This window comes from Odocoileus virginianus, chromosome 19 (genome assembly GCF_023699985.2).
Source record: "Odocoileus virginianus isolate 20LAN1187 ecotype Illinois chromosome 19, Ovbor_1.2, whole genome shotgun sequence".
Classification (NCBI taxonomy): Eukaryota; Metazoa; Chordata; class Mammalia; order Artiodactyla; family Cervidae; genus Odocoileus; species Odocoileus virginianus.
In genome coordinates, this window is record NC_069692.1 from 2,466,644 (window position 1) to 2,489,776 (window position 23,133).

The 23,133-nt window shown below is 39.7% G+C and overlaps 1 protein-coding gene across 15 annotated transcripts in view; it reads right to left on the bottom strand.

Moving 5' to 3' along the window:
- MYO6 (myosin VI) overlaps nt 1-23,133 on the bottom strand; it is a 156,899-nt gene that overhangs the window by 42,403 nt on the left and 91,363 nt on the right. For 14 of the 15 annotated variants that reach the window (XM_070480775.1, XM_070480774.1, XM_020901327.2 and 11 more), the window contains exons 12-18: nt 20,426-20,570; nt 19,134-19,291; nt 17,690-17,781; nt 15,811-15,883; nt 4,355-4,482; nt 1,518-1,613; nt 1,054-1,227 (exon numbers count right to left, since the gene is read on the bottom strand). In XM_070480775.1, coding sequence (XP_070336876.1) covers nt 1,054-1,227; nt 1,518-1,613; nt 4,355-4,482; nt 15,811-15,883; nt 17,690-17,781; nt 19,134-19,291; nt 20,426-20,570 — 866 coding nt within the window. Of the gene's footprint in view, nt 1-632; nt 721-1,053; nt 1,228-1,517; nt 1,614-4,354; nt 4,483-15,810; nt 15,884-17,689; nt 17,782-19,133; nt 19,292-20,425; nt 20,571-23,133 lie in introns of those variants that run through there. The other variant, XM_070480783.1, reaches the window with a different exon arrangement.

Genomic DNA, 23,133 nt, shown 5'->3' on the forward strand with positions numbered 1-23,133 from the left:
TTATAACCATGATTATTTAGAGCCCATTTCAGCTCACAGTGGATTTCAGGAAGCTTACATTGTCAGTATCCTAGTATTCTGAGTCTTAATTAAATACTGTTCCTAATTAAACTATTTTTAATATTTGAAGTACATAAAATGAAAGGCATATGCAGTTTTCTTATAAACAGAAAAAGACTGTGGAAATGTATAAGACAGAAATTAATTCTATTTCTTTTATCTATTCATTATCATTTATTCATTAAAAGTGATACAAAGTTTTTAAATTATCTTTTTATCTGCAAAATACTCAACAGTTAGAACCAAACAAGAGTGTTCCATTTCTTAGATGCATCATGTGACAATTCTCTGTCAGACCTCAAGGAATAAATTCCTGATCCAAAATCAGTGAAACAAATGTAGTGTTCTTCAGTGTTAAAAAATATGAAGGGTTTGCCACACCAAGTATTTATCTTTTATGGAAGTTATTAAAAGCTTTAATCAAAGTTTAGTGTAATATGCACACCCAAAATGCACTATGAGAGAAAACACATTAAAAATGAACTACAAACTGAACCATTAACTGAGCCAGGCTTTAACACGGCAGCCGCTCTAGTAAGTAGGAGTCCACGAAGGTGATCATTTACCTGAAGCCCCTGGCAGTGCCTGCTTTTTCTCTCTCAACTCAACTAGGCCTCTCTAGCCATCTCGAGCTGGACTACTCCAGCTAAAACAAAACTGCTGAATGAGGAAGGAAACAGAAAACACATGGGCAAGAGAAGGTTTGAAGGTCAACCAGACAGTAAGCAGAAGCAAGAACATTAGGAGAAGCAATCAGACATGTTAAGCACCAAGAAAGAACACGGTCATAAAATTACAGGATTTCTGTTGTTCCGTTACTGTGCCTACTTTATGTTGTTTTGCATACAAACATCAACAATTCAGGGTCTGCTCTTTGAATCTCACTTATGGGATTTCTCAGAGTGAACTACATTATCCACCAGATAGTGTAAAAGACAGTTTTTTAATACAGTAAGAAAAAAAAAATTCTAGCAATACATTTGCCACAAATACCTTGAACTTGTTTCCCACACTGATGAAGCTAAGTTTTCCTGCTTTTTGTTTAGTGTCTTTGTTGTTATTTGTGGATGATTCAAATAGTTCCCGGATAAATTTATCCCTGGATTCACATATTAAGGACTCAAGAGACATATGTAAAGCGTCATTATTTTTTTCCACAAACTGAGTCTGAAAAATAAAGCAGACAGGAATGATTCAGTCTATCTTGTGGTAATATTCCTTAACACGGTGCTGTCCGACAGAACACTCTGAGGTAACAGAAATGCTCTGTCTGCGCTGTCCAATACAGCCACCACCAGCCACAGGAGCATCGAGCACATGAGATATGGCCGGGGTCCTGCGGAACTGAATTTTAAATTTTGCTTAACTTTAAAAAGCCAGATGTGCCTAGACATTACTGTATTGTACAGTGCAGCTTTAACATCAAATGGTTTTCTCCCTATAAATGTTCTACTCACTGTTTCATAGCACACTGCCCCGGCAAAATGCCTGATGATGAAGCCTTCATCATCTCGGATGTTCCTGTGAACTGCCAGCTTAGACTTTCTAGGAATCTGAAAATTAATACATACATCAGTCATTAAATTATCAAAAATATACATTAATAACTCCCTTTAGAAAACATCTGGGATGTGACATACTTAAAATCAGAAAGGGAGTTTTCATACTTTATACAATTATACTGCTCCTTAAGTAAGCCTTAATGTACCAATAAAATCTAGCAAATATTTTTGGTTATAATCTCTTAGGAAGAAAAAAAAAGGAATAAGACCCAAAACAAAACAAAACCACACTATTAAGAGGCACATGCAAAACACAACAGGCATTTTATAAAGTTAACTGCTTATGTCTAAAGTAGTAGCTGCTGAATTGTCATCTGGAGCACTTTTAAACCGCCAAACCATTTACATGAGGTGATTCCCAGGTGTGACCAAGGTTGAGAAGCGTTGTTCTATTGAGACACCTGAAATCAGCACACGACTCACCTACTGATTTTAGCCACACATCCTAACACTTCTACACAATGAGCCCGAATCTATTTGAAGAAAACAAAATCACTTTCTGGTTGTACTATCACTATACTATCACTATAATATCTCATACTGGTATCATTTCTAAAAGTCTCCAAAATAAACGATCACCTCTGACCCTCAAAATAGCCTAAGGTTAAGAAAAACTATCTCATTTAGAAATGAAAAAGCTGAGACCACATAACCTCACCAGACTGCTCCTGGGTGAGAGAGCTGGCAGATCACAGAGCCTCCCCTTTGCATGACAGCAAACAGCATGAGTCAGAGGGTGGCCCTGGGATCAAGACGCCAGCCTGATGCCCTAATCCAACCCTTTCTCTCTTCTAGAAAAGGAGGTCACCTACCCTCTCTGCATGGGGAAGCAAGCAGGAGCAACAGCAGAGGATTACTATGAGCACTGTGCTGTGCTTGGTCACTCAGTCGTGTCCAGCTCTTTGTGACCCCATGGACTGTAGCCCACCAGGCTCCTCTGTCCATGGGCATTCTCCAGGCAAGAATACTAGAGTGGGTTGTCACGCCCTCCTCCAGGGGATCTTCCCAACCCAGGGACAGAACCCAGGTCTCCTGCATTGCAGGCTGTTTCCTTACCACCTGAGCCACCAGTGAAGCCCATTACGAGGATTAAAGAGAGTAACTCAAGCAAAATGCTGAGGATACGCCTGGCACATGGTAAGCAATTCAACAAATGATTATCGTTATTTTTATTCTCAAAGAAAAACAACAAAAGTAGTGAACCGTACAAATGAGAGTTCACTGCTGTGCTCTTGTTCTCTTTTGAGGAAAGTGACCAAGGCCCATTCCTGGTGCTGCCCTTGGAGCGCGATGTCTCTGAAACCTTGGTCACAATTTGTTGACCAGCAGTCAGTTCTCTTGGCAAAAGTGACTGGGCATCCAGACTGGTTCTTATAAAGAGCAGTGAATAAACAGGACTGGATACACGTCTTCGATCTTAGCAGTTTTACTGGGGACACACACTGTTTTATTTCTATCTCCACTGAAGTGAAGAGAGGCAGTCTTCACATCCCAAGATTTATTTAAGGACACAGAAGAACTGCAAGTCAGTGGAGCAGGTGGTTGTGGGATGCAGCCTCCAGAGAAGGTCAGCGTAATTATATCAGCTTTTTCAGTAAATGCCTTCAACCAGCTTCTCTTATTGATTTAGTCAATGATGTATGGAAACAAGAGTATCTGCTTTCATTCACTTGAACTCCTGGACCCATCAAAGCAGTGACTTATACCATGCCCCAGTCTCAAAACTGTGACAGTACAGGAGGCAACTGCAACTCTGAACAGGTTTTCTTTTCTCTTCCTTCTTCCTTCCTTCCTGTCTTTGTTGTTCTAAGATGAGGCAGCACCTGTCTACCTGGGTGAAATTAACATCTACATTTCTCTGTGCTACTCTGCTCTTTCTGGGCAGAAGGATGGAGTTGTATTTGGATTATGTCAGGGGATGAAGGTTGAGTGTAAAGATAAACACAGAGCTAGCTAAACACAGAAAACACCTCAAGAGCTGCACGCTCCAGCCTTATGGAGAAAGGCCTTACTGGTCACGACCAACAGCGGGCATTCAAGCACAGCTCTATGACAAACAACAGTCTAGAGAACCAGGTCTCCTGACCCTTTTGGGAAGAGTACTTCTCATTTATTTCTCTCTGTGTCTCTTTTTGTCTCTCTGTGTGTCTATTTAACCCTTCAGCTAATTCTTCTGTTGCTTCAGCTTCTACGACCCTCTCTGAGTACAATTTCCATTCAAAAATCCTAAGGAAAGAGCATCAACATGAAATTACTGATCATTAAATGAATTGCTTCTACCAGTCAGACTCTAAGCCACAAGCTTTGCGAGTTTTACCAATGTGCAGACAGGTAGCTGCATGTGACTCTAGGTCCTAACCCCTGGGAAGTGATCCAGTTCACACAATACAGAACAGAGCGACTGATGGCCACTTCACCCAGAAGGGAGAACATAAAAACAGTACATAGATGTACAAAAAAATGTACATGAGTCTTTTTGTACATCTTATATAGGAGAAATGTATTTTATATCCAACTAAAAGGGCCTTGATTGGATAGATCAGCAGCAGCAAAAATATACAGATATAAATTAATGGTCATCTATAGAAGACACTGTGCTGGATTAATTACAGAAGATGTAATATAGTTGTTCAAAGCCTTACAAAACTTAGGATTCTAATTATCTAACATCTATCACATCTTTGAAAGTTTCTCTTTCAACCACAGCCTCAACTTTGAAATGAAAAACTCACAGAAAGTCGGAAATGGTCTTTGTGCTTCTGGTGAACTGCAGATGTGAAGTGCTGATCACTTGGCTGGGGAAGGCGATTTTCTTCATCCAAAATATCCAATATTCCCACTAATTTTGCTTCAATTAAATCTATTTCAAAAAATTCAAATATGACAGGGTAAAAACATAACACTCTAAACTTACTGATCACAAATTTTGAGGGCTGGTCAGAAACAAAGTAACATGATTCCACAAGTACTGTTTTCTCTCAAAAGCTACAGAGAGCAAATGAATTTTATTTTACATCTGGCAACTATTTAGAAAGTAACATCATATATTGAACATAGTTTAGACAACAACTCCATAAAGAAAACGACTAACATAATAACTGTTCTGTCTGAAAGCTAGGACAGAAGCCAAAGAGCCAGCCATATTCCTCTCCCAGATGACCTCTATATTCAAAATGAAGTAAAACTACAGAAGCTTTTGTAAGCTTAGGTTTTTAAAACTACTTACAGATATGGATTCAAAAGCTTTCCAGCAAAACTTCAGCAACAACACATATTTATGCTTCCATTCATATGTTTTGAATTTACTGCCTGTCCAAAATAACTATAAAATGTAAGCTGCCTAATGCAGTAGATAGAACTGTTAAATAGGACAGACTCTAAAAGACAGGAATTAGGAACCAGGTGGCGGAGGAGCAGGTGGACGCGGAGCACATCTCTCTGCGTGGATACATCAGGAATACAACTTCAGACACAGAAGTGCATGCAGAACATCAGCTGAGAGCAGACTGGAGTACCTGACCAGCAGAAAAGAATATATAGAACCACGAAAAACTCGGTAGGAAGAAGGAACTAGGGGGTAACACAGAAGTGTTAGTATGACTGGACCTGCCCTCAGCAGGTAGGAGAAACTGAAGCAGGGGTCCGATCCCCACATCGGGGCAACTATCTGAGGCAGAGGAGAAACAGTTAAGGCTGGGAGTGAAACAGCGTAAATGGAATGAGAATCAGACAGTCCTTGCTGCAGCCACACACACCCCAGACAGGGACACAGGTCCCCGGAAGGCCCAATGGTTGGGAGCTGGAGTTTAGAGATTGTGGAGCAATCCCAGGACAAGAGCTGCTATTGACTGCAGAGAGACGGATCGAGGGGATGTGAGGGAGGAGATCGTGGTGGGAAATGCCCGTGGAGGAAAGCCAGGCAGCCATGGAAGCAGAGCGATACAGCTGAGTCACGCGTAGGGGGTGGAGCCATCACCACAGCCTCTCTCTCCCCACCTGCCAGCATCGGCAGCTGAACAATAGAGAGCCTGGCCCATCAAACAACTGACGCACTGAAGTAAGGAGTAGGACCCCACCCAGGGAGCCCCTTTAAGTGCCTGACACACCGATCTACAGAGTACGAACCAGCCTGCGGGCCCCTCTATGTGCCTGACACCCCGAACAAGAGAGAAGGACCCCAGGCAAGGGAGCCCTCTAAGTGCCTGAATGGGTGGAGCTACGGAGAAAGACTGACCAAAGGGCCTTCTGATCACCAGCTACAAGAGGCTCGAAAAAAGACTCTGATCGGGCCACAACTCCTGGGGCGGAGGCAGTCTGTGTCCCGGCACACTTGGCACTGCCAGGGTCCCGCAAGACAAGCAGCTGCAAGCCTCACTGGGGTAGAGCTGCCACAGGCAAAAAGAGTCTTGCGTCTGTGCACACAGGGTCACCTCAGTTGTGTCTGGACCCTTTGCGACCCTGTAGACTGTGGCCTGCCAGGCTTCTCTGTTAGAGAGGCGGGCTCTCCAAGCAAGAACACTAGAGAGTACTGGCCAATACTGGTTGCCATACCCTTCTAGAGCACTATATTTCCTGCTGCCCTAGCCGCCAACCCCCCTGAGTACCTGGTGCTGCCAGAACCCCTGCGACCCAAGCAGCGGCACCACCTCCACGCCCGGCCCTCACAGGGGCAAACCCAAGCCCTCCAGGGCAGCCTCAGGAGCAATACCCAGGGACGACCCACGTGCAGAGGTGGAAATAAAACCACAGTTGAAACCCAGGGGCAGTGTGGCTAAGGAAGAAGACCCAAACCTTCCCACCACCCGCAGATTAAATCCACATGATCAACTAGGCAGACTCGTGCCTATGGAATATATAAAAGGTCATTGAGAGCGCCCCCAAAAGAAAACACTCTAGTCCTGACAGCTGTGGACATCGGAGGCAAGAACGCACAGGGGAGGACCAGATTAGACCCTGAGCTGCCCCCACAGCAGGTCCAGAGACCAGCACAGTGCTGGAGGGCGTCCTAGGGAGGGGAGGTGGGCTGCGACTCCCAGCGAGGGAGAGGACTCTGTCAGCCGTGACCCAAGGAAAACATTTATTATTCTGATGTTTTCACTTTTTCTATAGATTCTTTTGGATTTTTTTCCTTTTTTTCCCCCTTTTCCCCCCTTCTGTTGCAGCTGTCAACTTTATTGGCACTATGAAATCTAATTAAGCTTTTGAGCTTTTCTTTTTTCCTCAGTTACATTTTTTACTATTGCTATAAACCTCTGCCTCTACATTGGGCTTTTTCAGTTTTGTGTTTTCTTTTTTTTTTTCTTAATTTTTTAATATTAATTTCTAATTTTTCAAACCTATTATTATTTTTCCTACATTTACGCCTTTCTTTGCTTTTCCTACTGTTCTTTTCCCCTTGCAGTTAATCCTTAATGTATATAAATCTTCTTGATTTACCTTTATTTAACTTTGTATATCTATTCTTTCTTTCCTTACCTCTCAACATATTTGTTCATTTTATTTTCATTGTTTTATTCCCCAGCCGGCATCTTGCTTTAGTTTTGTTCTCCAGTTTCTGCTTCAGTTTGTTTTGTTCTGGCAGATATAATTTTTGATTTCCTTTGTTCGCAGGGTCAGTCTATTATACTTTATTTTTGTTGGAATGTTTTGAGTTTGCTTATGGGTGGATATGTGTATGTGTTTATTCAGTCACACTTTTTATTGCTGTTATAAACCTCTGCCTCTACATTGGATTTCTGCAGTTCTATGGAGCTTTCCCTTTTTTTTTCCTTTTTCTTTCCTCACTTTTTCTTTTTTTTTATAATTTTTAATTTTTTTAAACCTATTATATATTTTCCACATTTATTCCTTTGTTTGCCTTTCCTACTGTTCTTTTTCCCGTTGCAGTTAATGTTTAGTGTACATAAATCCTCTTCATCTACCTCTATTTAACTTTGCATATCTATTCTTTCCTTCCTTTCCTTCCTTTCCTCTCAACATATTTGTTACTTTTGTTTTCATTGCTTTATTCCCCACTTGACACCTTGCATTAGTTTTGTTTTCCAGTTTCTGCTTTAGTTAGTTTTGTTCTTAACTGGTAAATATAATTTTTGATTTCCTTTGTTTGTCAGGTCAATCTACTGTACTTTATTTTTCTTGGACTGTTTTGACTTTGCTCATGGATGTATACATATATATGTATGTGTATATTCCATTTTTTTAAATTATTATTTGCCTGATTTTGTAACTGCCATTTGTCTGGGGTTCATCTTTGGTTCCTTGTTTTTGGATATTTGTTTTAATCTCACATGCCATAACAAACCACTTGTGGAATCTTCATTCCTGACCAGAGATCAAGCCCTGAGCCTTTGGAGCGGGAGCATTGACTCTAAGACCCTAGACTCAGAGAACTAACCCTGCTGCTGCTGCTAAGTCACCTCAGTCGTGTCCACTCTGTGTGACCCCATAGACAGCAGCCCAACAGGCTCCCCCGTCCCTGGGAATCTCCAGGCAAGAACACTGGAGTGGGTTGCCATCTCCTTCTCCAAAGCATGAAAGTGAAAAGTGAAAGTGAAGTTGCTCAGTCTGTCCGACTCCTAGAGACCGCATGGACTGCAGCCCACCAGGCTCCTCTGTCCATGGGAGTATCAAATAGTGAGAACTCACACAAAGGAAATCACTTGAACACAAGGCCCAACATCACCCAACCACCAGCAGCACCCTGTGCAGGACGCCTCCTCTAAACAACAAACAAAACAAAAATACAAACCCAGTCATCAGCAGACAGGATGTCCACCTCACTCAGCCTTGCCAATCAGAGGAAAAAGAAAGAAAAAAACAAACAAACAAAACTTAAGCACAAATCTCACCCTACAGGAAGCTTACACAAACCCCTGGACCAAACTTAGGAGGGCAGACACCAAAAGGAAGAAAGAATTCAACCTTGAAGCCTGGAAAAAGGAGACCTCAGATAATGAAAAGGCAGAGAAATACCACACAAATGAAGGAACAAACTAGAAATGCAGCAGTTCAAATAAATGAAGAGGAAACAGGCAAACTACCTAAAAAAGAATTCAGAATAATGATAGTAAAGATAATCAAAAACCTTGAAAACAAAATGGAGAAAATGCAGGAATCAATTAAAAAACATCTAGAAGAATTAAAGAATAAACATACAGAAACAAACAACACATGTACTGAAATTAAAAATACTCTAGGAAGAACCAATAGCAGAATATCTTTAGCATAAGAAGGAATCAGTGAGCTAGAAGATAAAATGATGGAAATAACTTCTGAAGAGCAGATTAAAGTGAAAAGAATGAAAAGAACTGAGGACAGTCTCAGAGACCTCGGGGACAATATCAAAAGCACCAACATTTGAATTCGAAGAAAAAGAGAAAAAAAGGGTATGAGAAAATTTTTAAGAGATTATAGTTGAAAATTTCCCCAACATGGAAAAGGAAATAGTCAATCAAGTCCAAAAGGCAGAGTCCCATACAGGATAAACCCAAGGAGAAACATGTCAAAACACATACTAATAAAACTAACAAAGACTAAACACAAAGAAAGAATATTAAAAGCAGCAAGGGAGAAGCAACAAGTAACATACAAAGGAAACCCCATATGCTTAACACCTGATCTTTCAGCAGAAACTCTGCAGGCCAGAAGGGAATGGCAGGATATATTTAAAGTACTGAAAGGGAAAACTCTACCACCAAGATTACTGTACCTGGCAAGGATCTCATTCAAAACTGCTGGAGAATTCAAAAGCTTTTCAGACAAGCAAAAAATAAGAGAATTCAGTACCACCAAACCAGCTTTACAACAAATGTTAAAAGGGATTTATATAGTCAAGAAATAGAAGGGAAGAAAAATATTTACAAAGTCAACCCCAAACAATTAAGTGAATGGCAACAGGAACACAAATATCAATAATAACTTTAAATGTAAATGGATTAAACGCTCCAACCAAAAGACACAGACTCAATGAATGGATACAAAAACAAGCACCATATATATTCTGTCTATAAGAAACCCACCTCAGACCTCAAGACATATTTAAACTGAAAGTGAGAAGATGGAAAAATATATTCCATCCAAATGGGAAGCAAAGAAAGCTGGAGTAGCAATCCTCATATCAGATAAAATACCTTAAAATAAAGAAGATTACAAGCGCGGGCGGCTGTGAAGGCCCACAAGCGCAGCCAAGAGGTCACGACCAAGGTCAGGGGCAGGGGCTGGGAGGAGCTACCCCACGACCAAGGTAAGGAGCAGCAGCTGCACTTTGCTGGAACAGCCATGAAGAGATACCCCACATCCAAGGTAACAGAAAACCGAGTAAGATGGTAGGCGCTGAGAGAGGGCATCAGAGAGCAGACAGACTGAAACCACAATCACGGACAACTAGCCAATCTGATCGCATGGACCACAGCCTTGTCTAACTCAGAGAAACTAAGCCAGGCCGTGTGGGGCCACCCAAGACAGTAGGGTCATGGTGGAGAGGTCTGACAGCATGTGGTCCACTGGAGAAGGGAATGGCAAACCACTTCAGTGTTCTTGCCTTGAGAACCCCATGAACAGTATGAAAAGGCAAAAAGATAGGATACTGAAAGAGGAACTCCCCAGGTCAGTAGGTGCCCACTATGCTACTGGAGATCAGTGGAGAAATAACTCCAGAAAGAATGAAGGGATGGAGCCAAAGCAAAAACAACACCCAGTTGTGGATGGGACTGGTGATAGAAGCAAGGTTCGGTGCTATAAAGAGCAACACTGCATAGGAATCTGGAATGTTAGGTCCATGAACCAAGGCAAATTGGAAGTGGTCAAACAGGAGACGACAGGAGTGAACATCAACATTCTAGGAATCAGCAAACTAACATGGACTGGAATGGGTGAATTTAACTCATGTATGGATGTGAGAGTTGGACTATAAAGAAAGCTGAGTGCCGAAGAATTGATGCTTTTGAACTGTGGTGTTGGAGAAGACTCTTGAGAGTCCCTTGGACTGCAAGGAGATCCAACCAGTCCATCCTAAAGGAGATCAGTCCTGAACATTCATTGGAAGGACTGATGTTGAAGCTGAAACTCCAATACTTTGGCCACCTGATGCGAAGAGCTGACTCATTTGAAAAGACCCTGATGCTGGGAAAGATTGAGGGCAGGGGGAGAAGGGGACGACAGAGGATGAGATGGTTGGATGGCATCACCGACCATCCATGAGATGGTTGGACGGCATGATATGGTTGGATGGCATCACCGACCATCCATCACCCAATGGACATGGATTTGGGTGGACTCTGGGAATTGGTGATGGACAGGGAGGCCTGGCATGCTGCAGTCCATGGGTTCCAAAGTGTCGGACACGACTGAGTGACTGAACTGAACTGAACAAGAGATAAGGAAGGATACTAATAATGATCAAGGGTTCGATCCAAGAGGAACACATAACAATTGTAAATCTATGCCCCCAACATAGGAGCTCTTCAATACAGAAGACAAACACTAAGAGACACAGAAGGAGAAATTGACAGTAACACAATAAAAGTAGGAGACTTTTAACACCCCACTCACACTAATGGACATATCATCAAAACAGAAAGTTAATAAGGAAACACAAGTCTTAAATGATACTTTAGATGAGATGGATCTCATTGGTATATTCAGGACATTCCAACCAAATGCAGAAGAACACACCTCAAGTGCACATGCAACATTCTCCAGGACAAACCACATCTCAGGTCACAAATCAAACCTCAGTAAATATATGAAAATTGAAATCGTATCAAGCATCTTCTCCAACCACAACACTATGAGACTAGATATCAATTACAAGAAGAAAACTTTAAGAAACACAAACACATGGAGATTAAACAATATATTTCTAAATAACCAACAGGTTACTGAAGAAATTGAAAGAGAAATAAAATTTCTAGAAACAAATGACAGTGAAAACATGACAACTCAAAACCCATGGGATGCAGCAAAAGCAGCTGTAAGAGGGAAGTTTATAGCAGTACAATCCTATGTCAAGAAACGGAAAATATCAAATAAACAGCCCAACTTTACACGTAAAACAACTGGAAAAAGAAAAAAAAATGAGCAGAAGGAAAGGAATCATAAAGATGTGAGCAGAAATAAAAGAAAAAGAAATGAAAGAAACAGTAGTAAAGATTAACAAAACTAAAAGCTGGTTCTTTGAGAAGATAAACAAAATTGACAAGCCCTTAGCCAGAGTCATCAAGAAAAAAAGAGAGAAGAATCAAATCAACAAAATAGAAATGAAAAAGAAGATGTTACAACAGACAATGCAGAAATACAAAGGATTATAAGAGACTATTATGAACAACTATATGGCAATAAAATAGATAACCTGGAAGAAATGGAAAGATTCTTAGAAAAGTTCAATCTTCCAAGACTGAACCAGGAAGAAATAGAAAGTATGAACAACACAATTACAAGCACTGAAATTGAAGCTGTGATCAATAATCTCCCAAAAAACAAAAGCCCAGGACCAGATGGCTTCACAGGAGAATTCTATCAAACATTTAGAGAAGACCTAACGCCTATCCTTCTAAAACTCTTTCAAAAAATTGCAGAGGAAGGAACATGTTCAAACTCATTCTATGAGGCCACCATCACCCTGATACCAAAACCAGACAAAGACAACACAAAAAAAGAAAACTACAGGCCAATATCACTGTTGAACATAGATGCAAAAGTCTTCAACAAAATTTTAGCAAACAGATTCAGCAACACATCAAAAAGCTCATACACCATGATGAAGTTGGGTTTATTTCAGGGATGCAAGGATTCTTCAATAGACGCAAATCAATGTGATGCACAATATTAACAAACTGAAAGATAAAAACCATATGATAATCTCAATAGATGCAGAAAAAGCCTTTGAAAAAATTCAGCACCCATTTATGATTAAAACTCTTCAAATAATCAGCATAGAAGGAACCTACCTCAACATAGTAAAGGCCATATATGACAAGCCTATAGCAAACATTATTCTCAGTGAAAAACTGAAAGCATTCCCCCTAAGATCAGGAACAAGACAAGGGTGTCCACTTTAACCACAGTTCTGGAAGTCCTAGCTACAGCAATCAGAGAAGAAAAATAAATAAAAGGAATCCAACTGGAAAAGAAGTAAAGCTCTCTCACTATTTGCAGTTGACATGATACTGTACATAGAAAACCCTAAAGATAGTGTCAGAAAATTACTAGAGCTAGTCAGTGAATTTAGCAGAGTTGCAGGATACAAAATCAATACACAGAAATCACTTGCATTTCTATATACTAACAATGAAAAATCAGAAAAAAATATTAAGGAATCAATGCCATTCACCACTGCAACAAAAATAATTAAATATCTAAGAATAAACTTTCCTAAGGAGACAACAGAATTGTACACAGAAAATTATAAGACACTAATGAAAGAAATCAAAGATGACATAAACAGACTGAGAGCTAGTCCACGTTACTGAAAATGACTACACTACCAAATGCAATCTACAGATTCAATGTGACCCCCTATCCAATTACCAATGGCATTTTTCACAGAACTAGAACAAAAAATTTCACAACTCATATGGAAACACAAAAGATCCCAAAGACCCAAAGCAGTCTTGAGAAAGAAGAATGCAGCTGAAGGAATCAACCTTCCTGACTTCAGGTAATACGACAAAGCTACAATCATCAAGACAGTGTGGTACTGGCACAAAAACAGAAATATAGACCAATGGAATAAGACAGAAAGCCCAGAAATAAACCCATGCACCTATGGGTACCTTATTTTTGACAAAGGAGTCAAGAACATACAATGGGGCAAAGACAGTCTCTTTGATAAATGGTGCTGGGACAACTGGACAGCTACATGTAAAAGAATGAAATCAGAACACTTCCTAACATCATACACAAAGATAAACTCAAAATGGATTAAAGACCTAAACACAAGACCAGAAACTATAAAACTCTTAGAGGAAAACATAGGCAGAACACTCGACATAAATCAAAGCAAGATCCTCTATGACCCACCTTTTAGAGTAACAGAAATAAAAACAAAAGTAAACAAGTGGGACCTGATTAAATTAAAAGCTTTAGCAAGGTGAAAAGACAACCCTCAGAACGGGAGAAAATAATAGCAAATGAAACAACTGACAAAGAATTTATTTCCAAAATATACAAGCAGCTCATACAACTCAATATCAAAAAAACAAACAACCCAAACAAAAAGTGGGAGAAAGACCTAAACAGACATTTCTCCACAGAAGACATACAGATGGCTAACAAACGCATGAAAAGATGCTCAACATTGCTCATTATTAGAGAAATGCAAATCAAAACCACAATGAGATTATCACCTCACACCAGTCAGAATGGCCACCATCAAAAAGTCTAGAAACAATAAATGCTGGAGAGGGTGTGGAGAAAAGGGAATGTTCTTGCACTGTTGGTGGGAATGTAAACAGCTACTATGGAAGACAGTATGGAGATTCCTTAAAAAACTCGGAATAAAACCACCATATGACTTTGCAATCCCACTTCTGGGCATATGCCCTGAGGAAACCAAAATTGAAAAAGACGCATGTATCCCATTGTTCATCGCAGCACTACTTACAACAGCTAGAACATGGAAGCAACCTAGATGCCCATCGACAGATGAATGGATAAAGAAGTTGTGGCACATATACACAATGGAATATTACTCAGCCATGAAAAGGAACACCTTTGAGTCAGTTCTAATGAGGTGGATGAACCTAGAACCCATTATACAGAGTGAAGTAAGTCAGAAAGAGAAAGATAAATATTGTATTCTAGCGCATATATATGGAATCTAGAAAAATGGTAGTGAAGAATTTATTTACAGGGCAGCAATGGAGAAACAGACATAGAGAAAAACTTGCTGACATGGGGAGAGGGGAGGAGAGGGTGAGATGTATGGAAAGACTAACATGGAAACTTACATCACCACATGTAAAATAGAGAGCCAACAGGAATTTGCTGTATGGCTCAGGAAACTCAAACAGGGGCTCTGTATCAACCTAGAGGGGTGGGATGGGGAGGGAGATGGGAGGGAGGTTCAAAAGGGAGGGGACAAACATATACGTATGGCTGATTCAGGGTGAGGTTTGACAGAAAACAGCAAAGTTCTGTAAAGCAATTATCCTTCAATAAAAAATTAATTAATTAATTATGAATAAAAGCTACAGGACACAGGAAGAGAAATCAAGACTCTAACTGCACTGGGAGAGAACGATGCATCTTGGGCAGGTAGTGGGGGTGACGGGGGGCACACTAACTGAGCTGTAAACAAGAGTATTCTGACAGATGCAGGGCATGGAAGTGGGCAGAAAGGTAAACGGAAGGGGAGGAGTTTCAGCCAAGATATCCAACGACACCATCAGAGGCACAAAGATCTGAGAAAGGGCAAGGGATGTGGAGGGATACGCTAAGTGGACCAGGCAGGGTACGAAAGTCCTTTGAGAAGTTTACAAACGTAAAGTATTATCACTGTGACTGTGTTGTTGCTGTTACCACTGTTCTGTCTTGTGCAAATCTAGCACGAGTTACTGGCTCAACTGTCAAATGCCACTTTCACAGCAAGGCTTACCCAGCAGCTGATTTTAGAGATAGGCTGGAAGGAAAAGCCAGCCTGAGCACCAGTTGGGTGGTGACAGGAAAGATCTCTCTACCAACGAGAGACCAGGAAAGAGACTGCTCTCCTGCTGCGTGGCATTATCTGCTGGGCCCCACTGAGCTTGTGAGGCCAACCGGCAACCAGCTGGAGGGTAGAGCCGAGGTACAGAGAAGAGACGAACAACGGCAGGCGCAGAGCCAAGCCCCTGCAGACCCCGCGGGGAGCCATGCTACACCAGACTTCCTCACGCCAAGTAAGGAATCCCTTCACTGCTTAAACAGGGCTGTTTCCTCCTTAACTTAGTCACGTGTTAACTGTTCAAGAAAGAAAATGCCCATCACAGTAAACAGAAGAAATTTTCAGAATACTTTCAGTATAGCTGAATTTGGTGCCTTCATGTGAAAAAACAACTTCCCAGCAGTACCAGAGAGGTAAATCCTCTGCTGAATACCACAGTTTCAAGTCCCATCCCCAGGAGCATCAATTACAGAGCACAGAAGAATGACTAGTGAAAACATTCACTGTATCTTCCCATAATTCCCCAAAATGGATTAAAACAACACATACCTATACAGTCCTGATTATCCACATAATGCACTTCATTCACCCCTAAACCTTCCTTTTGATAGAGTTCTTGTTCCTAGAAAGAAATAACCATAATCATAGATGTGGAGATGCCATGTGAGAGGAAAGACTCACTGTTTTATGCCAGATATAATCTTAACATTTACTGACTAGTTAGTGTACAAAGGTTCATACCAACTGATTTGGTGACTGAGAAGTCTTACAAAGCATTAGGGAAGAAAAGTACTTGTCCCTAAGGCAAGGTGAAATCACAACTTCAATGGCCAACATAATGAACAACTTTTACATGTTCGCTCACAGATAAGCATGCTTTCCCTGAAATACACTGGGCAGCCAGGCACAGACACAGGGATCTGTTAATAATCACTCGAACCCAAGACAAGACCGGGGTTGGGGGCAGGCAGGCGGGAATTTTATCACAGATGGGTGAGCAATGCAATGAGCTCAGGTTTATGTATCATTCTTATTTTTCCCCCTGAATGTTTAAGTATTTCCTCCTAAGAGACATACTCAAAAAGGTTTCTGTCATTCTAGGAGGCAGTGTCCACTTGAACTCAATCTGAATTTGAAATTCACCTTTTTATTTTAAAGAACCGTTACAAACATAAATCAAGACTGTCTCCTCTTCATGAAGTTTCTAGATAAAGCTTGCTGGGCTGGTAGGAAGGGAAGAATTAAGGCAGGTTAAGTGAGAAGCATACATGCCAAACTTCACACAGTAATGGGATGACTGAGGCAGCACAGGAAACATTTTCAGAGAAACTATCTTTACTGCTAAGTACTTGTCTTCACCTCTCTGTTTATGCCAGAACTGGCTTAACTATAATATAATATATAAGGAGAGGTATAGAAGTTGGAATGTGCTGGGAAACCCAAAAGGACAAAAACATAGTAAGAAAGGAGGAAAAGATGAATGGGATTGGAACAGGAAAGAAAGCATTTCACATTTCAAGTCCAGATATAGAGGGGAGCTGCAAAAACAGCAGTGCTAATACGAAGGGAGTGGGGCTATGAACCAGCAGCCAGGAAGGTGGGTGTAGGCCTGCAGAAGTCACTGAACTGCTGTGGTTTCTTCATCTGTAGAACTAAGGGCTGGCCTAGATTAAGGGAGTCATTTTGAGTTCCCTTTAACTCTGCCCACTTCACTCAGGAAAATACATATCAAACAGCTCAAAGGAGGGGAAGGGAAGAGTATTGGTAGGAAACAGCAGAAAATTAAAAGGTAAAAAATGGTGAGACTAATCACAAATCTACTGATTCAAAGTTACCTACACTTAGTGAGGACTCTGAAGTGTTACAAAGGGAAGTTCCTTACTCGACCAGATGCAGTGTCCGGCCAAAAACACGCCACGTACAGGCCACGGGCAGTGCAGAGTGTAACCGGCTGGGCTGGGGAGGCAGGCCGGCCGGGGCCCATGGACTCCCCCCACCTGGGGGCTCCGCCGCCATTCACAGAGAGGGGGTGAGCAGGGAACAAGGGGCAGAGGCAGAGACCCAGGGAAGAGAGGGGGGCCCAGGACAGGGCTGAGAGGAGGCTGCTGATTCGCAGTGGGGGACGAGAGACAGCAGAACCAGGAAACGAAACAAGAAGAATTTCAAGTCTAGTAAAAGTCACCAGTAAAAAGCAAGATACCCTCACTTCTGAGGAGGCGCCCATTTTAGAGTTTTTACTTGGCTTGGCTCCTAAGCTCAGCTGTACCATTAACACTTAAGATGGGCCCCCATAGCCCACGCAGGCCCTCTCTGATTCCCTGGGCCACCTTACATCACACCACATCCATCTGGGTAACTGCAGTCTATATTGGTACCTTGAAATTTAAAATAGAGGGCCATTCTTAAATCTAAATTGTACGTCAATTACCTCCTTCAGAATCCTTTCATTAAAAAACTGCTGAAGCTTTTCATTGCAATAGTTGATACAAAATTGTTCAAAACTGTTATGTTCAAAGTACTCTGAAAATAAAACCAGAATCAAGAGTCATTATCAGATCAACTTCACATTAATAAATTTAACTTAGGATAAAATTTTATTGTATCAATTCTTAATTTAACAGTAGGTTAAAATGTATGTATAACTGTTTCATACTCCTCAAATGCTCTTATTTCAAGACTTAAATTTTGACAGGCACTAAAATTAAGTATTAGAAACACCTCAGCTTGACAAAAAGTTGTTTGTTAGATAAATGTCATATAGTAAAAGATATAAAACATAAGTCACTTGTAACATACTTTTAAGGCACAGGAGTTAAAGCAATCTAAATTGAAGAAAATGACTTAAAATGTAAGCACTTCATATTTTTTTGTATGATCTGTGAGATTATAGTTAGAAAAAATATTATGGATACTAATGCATTTCTAAAATTAAGGAGTTGTATTACATTATTTCTAAGATCCTTGCAGCTTTAAAATGTTACGACTTTGTGTATTCATGTCTTGTGCCAAACTGGTGCAGACCAGGAAACAAATGTCTGAAGACTATGAAATTCTGAAGTCAGTAATGAGTGTTTCTCTAGCTCTGAACAAAAGGTAATGCCTTATTGTAAATTTCAAAATATATACCACATCAAAAACAAAACTCTGCCCTTCCCAAAAATGTAAACACTCATATCTTCTCTTGGCAACTGCAAACAAATTACAAAGGACAGCACTTGTGCAGACAGAAGGAACGCCCACACTGATAAAGCTCAATAAAAAAAATGGTCAGACTTACTTTGAGATTTTTACAACATGGTCATTCCAAACAAAGCATTCGGACATCAGTGACTCATTTCATTTCAGGTCATATACATCCACATTCTTCTCAAATATTTATCTTAATAGCTTACTCATTTGGTAGAAATTAACTGGAAATAGCTCACTGATGACAACTAACACTAAGGATGAATTTTTATACATAGTTATGAGTTTGGCCAGTGTGCTGGATCAACCTGTATCCAGCTTTACATAGGAGTCAATGGTCTTAATGAGTCAATTCTCTCTATCAGCAACACTGAAGACTTCATTCAGTTCTACTCATTTAAAAGTACTGAGACATGTCTACCCACAGTAGTTTCAATCAGCATGTTTTAATTTAAGCATTAGCGTGACCAAAATCCACCAGTCTTTCCTTTTATCCTGAAATATTAGCTTCTTATTTAAATCATATTATGAAATGAAATGATAATATGGACATATAACTGGAAATACACTAAGTGAAAGGTATTAAAGGGAAAAAAGGTTTTTAAAGTTTTATTTTAAACATGTGTGGAAAAACTCGGTATAAAAATATCAAACAGATACAAACTCACAAACAAAACTATATTTACCAAACCCAGCAATATCCAGGACTCCAATAAAATAGGACGATGTTTCAAAAGGAAAACACTGGTTTACTCTGTTGACCACGCGATCAAAAAGATGGCTATAGACAGTCTTTGCCAAGGCGTCCCGGGCATTGTTCGCCTGTTCCACTTTCAGGGGTACCCTGTAAAAGAAGACCGAGTCAACAGAAATTCTTCCTAGCAACATGTTATGGAAATAACACCAGGTTCCCAAGAACTGAGTAGGCACAGTCAATGTGAAGGACAAAACAAACAGCTACAAAATGCCAGTTGTGAATGGAAACAAATAAATAGGGCCAAGTAGAATACTACAAGAGAATTATCTATAACTAGATTAAAGACCTATTATTGAGTAAAAGAATATTAGGCTCAAAAAATCTTTTTAACCTTAATTTTATACCTCACGGTACATGCTGAATACACAAAAAATTTATTCAGAGGAATAATCTTCCATGTGACTTTCTTAAATGCAAAAGAAACTGTGTTTAATTCCAGACAACTTTAAAGTTCAGTAATTTGTTAACATTGTTTAGGGAAAAAAGAAAAAAAGTGTATCTTAAAATCCAAACTGTCCAACTCTACACTTTCATCTAAGTATTAATAACTACATGGTATAACAGCATCAGACGCTGTAGATCAGACATGCGGTCTGATGAAGACAGACTGCCATGCAGAAGAATTTCCAGACACTATGCTAAATGCTGTCATAAAGCATGAGGCACTTTGGGAACACAAGAAAAAATAATCAAACTTCCAAAGTAACCTCAAAAGTCATTCAGGTCAGACTAATACTTGAATCTCTTCTAAACAGTGGTTTCTCAACTTCCATTTCCTGGAGAAGAACCCTTTCCTAAAGGGACTCTGATGTGGACCCTCCATCCATAAAACATAGAACTGCTTTAGAACACAGGGGAAATGGAGCTAAGGACCACACCGGGGGCTTTTACCAGCCTTCCCGTGGGCTCCAGAAAAGTCTCTGAAGGAACCACAGTACTGCAGGCACTACTATATCCTCTCCTCACTGAGCTTGTCTTCAACGTAACAATAACTGGGAATTAGCTTAGCAGAGAGCCAGGCTAAACATGCCTTGCTAATGTTTCCCAAAGTAAGTTATGGAATTTCCTGTGTTGCTAACAGGGCTTTTTTTAATCCTTACTTTTAAATTTACTGAAATGTTTTGAAACAGTCCTTTGCCTTACTCAGCAAGGAACAGAGACAGGATCTGGCTTTTCCCCCACAAGGCAGGACTTGCAGGGAGCAGTGAGCAGGGAACTTACTTTATCACTGTTCCTTTGGTGCCCCCTGCTGTTGTCAGCATGACTCTTGTAGTTAAACTTACACGAAGATCATCTTGATCCAGACCCAGTAATTCAGCACAATATTCCAATGACTGAGTAGATTTATTCTTCAGATTACAACCACCTAATGAAAACAGATTTTAATTTGCAATTAATAAACATCACATGAGATTTTCAAGATGCATTTCTTAGAAGTACACTTCACTGACATAAAGCTATGAACTAGACAAGGCTTATTTGTGACTTGTAATTTCACCTCCCTTGTTCCCCACCCTTGTAAGACACTCATACTGCCAAGATCACTGGGTGACTCTCATTCAGGGCAGCCCATGACACAATCCTTTCAGCCCACCAATTTTAACCTATCACGGTTTCATTTTTCATGACCCTCTAAGGGAAACATACTAATGATAGATTACAAACCTTGCTAATATATTAAATCTCTGGAATAACAGAATGCCTTATCACTAAAACTCATATGACTGCAGAAAGCGTTAAGGAGTAATTTCAGTGGTAAACGTCATGAGGTCAGTGTGGGTGTGGATGTTTGTCTAGGGGCGGGCGTGAGCGTGCACTCATGCATGTGCTGGTGATACTCGGGGATAAAAGAGGGTGAGGAGGCCACGGTCATTTTTTCTGAACATCATATCCATACATTCCTATTTATGAGGCTGTTTCAAAATGCTTCTTTATAGAAAGACAGCATACAATAGTGCTTTAGACTCCAGGCTCTTACGGCTCTAGAATTTACTAGTTGTGTGACCTTAAATGAGTTACTTATTATGCTCAGTTTCCTCACCCATATAATAAGGACAGTAATTGTATCAATCTAATAAGGTTGTTATGAAGACTAGTAAGGGTGGATATGTGAATTGCCTGGAAGAGTGTCTGGTGCATAATAAGCACATATAATTATTGTCTTATTAGTAATAATAAAATATAAATACTTAATATTTTTAGGACTGTATAAATGATTCATTTAAGACTATCTAATTTCAAGATTACAAAGAATACATGTAATCACATAATGAGAATTATATCATGACCAATAGATAAACTACTTAACAGACTGGTCTCAGGAGAAACAGACTATGAGATCTCATATGAATAAAATGTTGTCAAGACAATTCATTGAGGAAAGAACTGTATTTCAAACAAATGGCATTGGACAACTGGACATCCATAGGCAAAATAATGTAGCTGGACTTCTACTTCATACCATACAAAGAAATTAACTCAAACTCAACTTCAAGGTAAGAGTTAACACTATTAAACTCTTAGAAGAATTCAGACATAAATCCATATGATCTTGGACTAGGTTGGTTTCCTAGATATGGCACCATAAGCAACAAAAGAAAAAAAATATGCAAATTCAGTTCAGTTCAGTTGCTCAGCTGTGTCCGACTCTTTGTGACCCCATGAACCACAGCACGCCAGGCCTCCTTGTCCTTCACCAACTCCCAGAGTCCACCCAAACCCAAATTGGATTTCATCAAAGTGAAAACCTTTTACGTTTCAAAGAACACTATCAAAAATTTAAAAGAGAAATCACAGAGAGAAAATATTTGCAAATTATATATCTGATAAGGAACCTATATTCAGAATACACTTTAAAACTCTTACAAGTGAATTTTTAAAAGGCAATCAAATAAATGAGGAAAGAATATAAGCAGTCATTTCTCAAAAAAAAATATACAAATGGCCAATAAAATCATGAAAAAATGCTCAGCACCTTGATCCATCAGGAAAATGTAAATAAAAACCACAATGAGGCAGCACTTTGCATGCACTAGACTGGTAAGAATGTAAAACTGGTTCAGTTACTTTGAAAATCAATTCCTCAAAAGGTTAAATATAGAATTACCATATGACTCAGCAATTCCACTCCCAGGCATACACACAGAGAAATGAAAATATATATGCACACAAAAATCTGCACATAAATGTTTAGGCCATAGCAATATTCTTAATAGCCAAAGGTAGAAGCAACCTAATAGTTCCTCAAATGACAAACGGATAAACAAAATGTGGTATATGTCCATGCAATGAAATATTAGTCAGCAAAAAAAGAAATGATGCACTGACAGATGTTTAAACATGAATGAACCTTGAAAATACTATGCTAAGGGAAAGAAATTAGTCACAAAAGAGCCCATATTGTTTGATTTCATTTGTATGAAACACCCAATTGATAGAGACAATGTATAACAGTGGCCGCCTAATGGCTAGGTATTTGGGAGGGTTGGGGAGTAACTAATGAAGGGCATGGAGTTCCTTTTCGGAGTGATGAAAATGTTCTAAAACTGATTAGAGTGACTATTGTGCAACTCAATATAAATTCTATTTCAATAAAGCTGAAAAAAACAATAAGGGAAGAGGAATACTTAGAAGATATATTAAACCTTTAATTCCAGGAAAATAAAATTACTAATTTGTAGTTTGTACACACATACACATGATCTAAAATTATATAACTCAAAAAATTTACCACCAATAACCGATCAATTCGTTTCAATGCTTCTTTTTTTTAAACTATTTTGCAACGTTTCTTATATACTTTCAGGAATTATATAATACTAGCATAAAATTTTATATAAATTAAAATGTTTATTAAAACATTAAAAACTTCAGAAAGGCAAAAAAAACCACTATAAAATAATGTAAGGCTTTCATGTCACTCCTTCTAA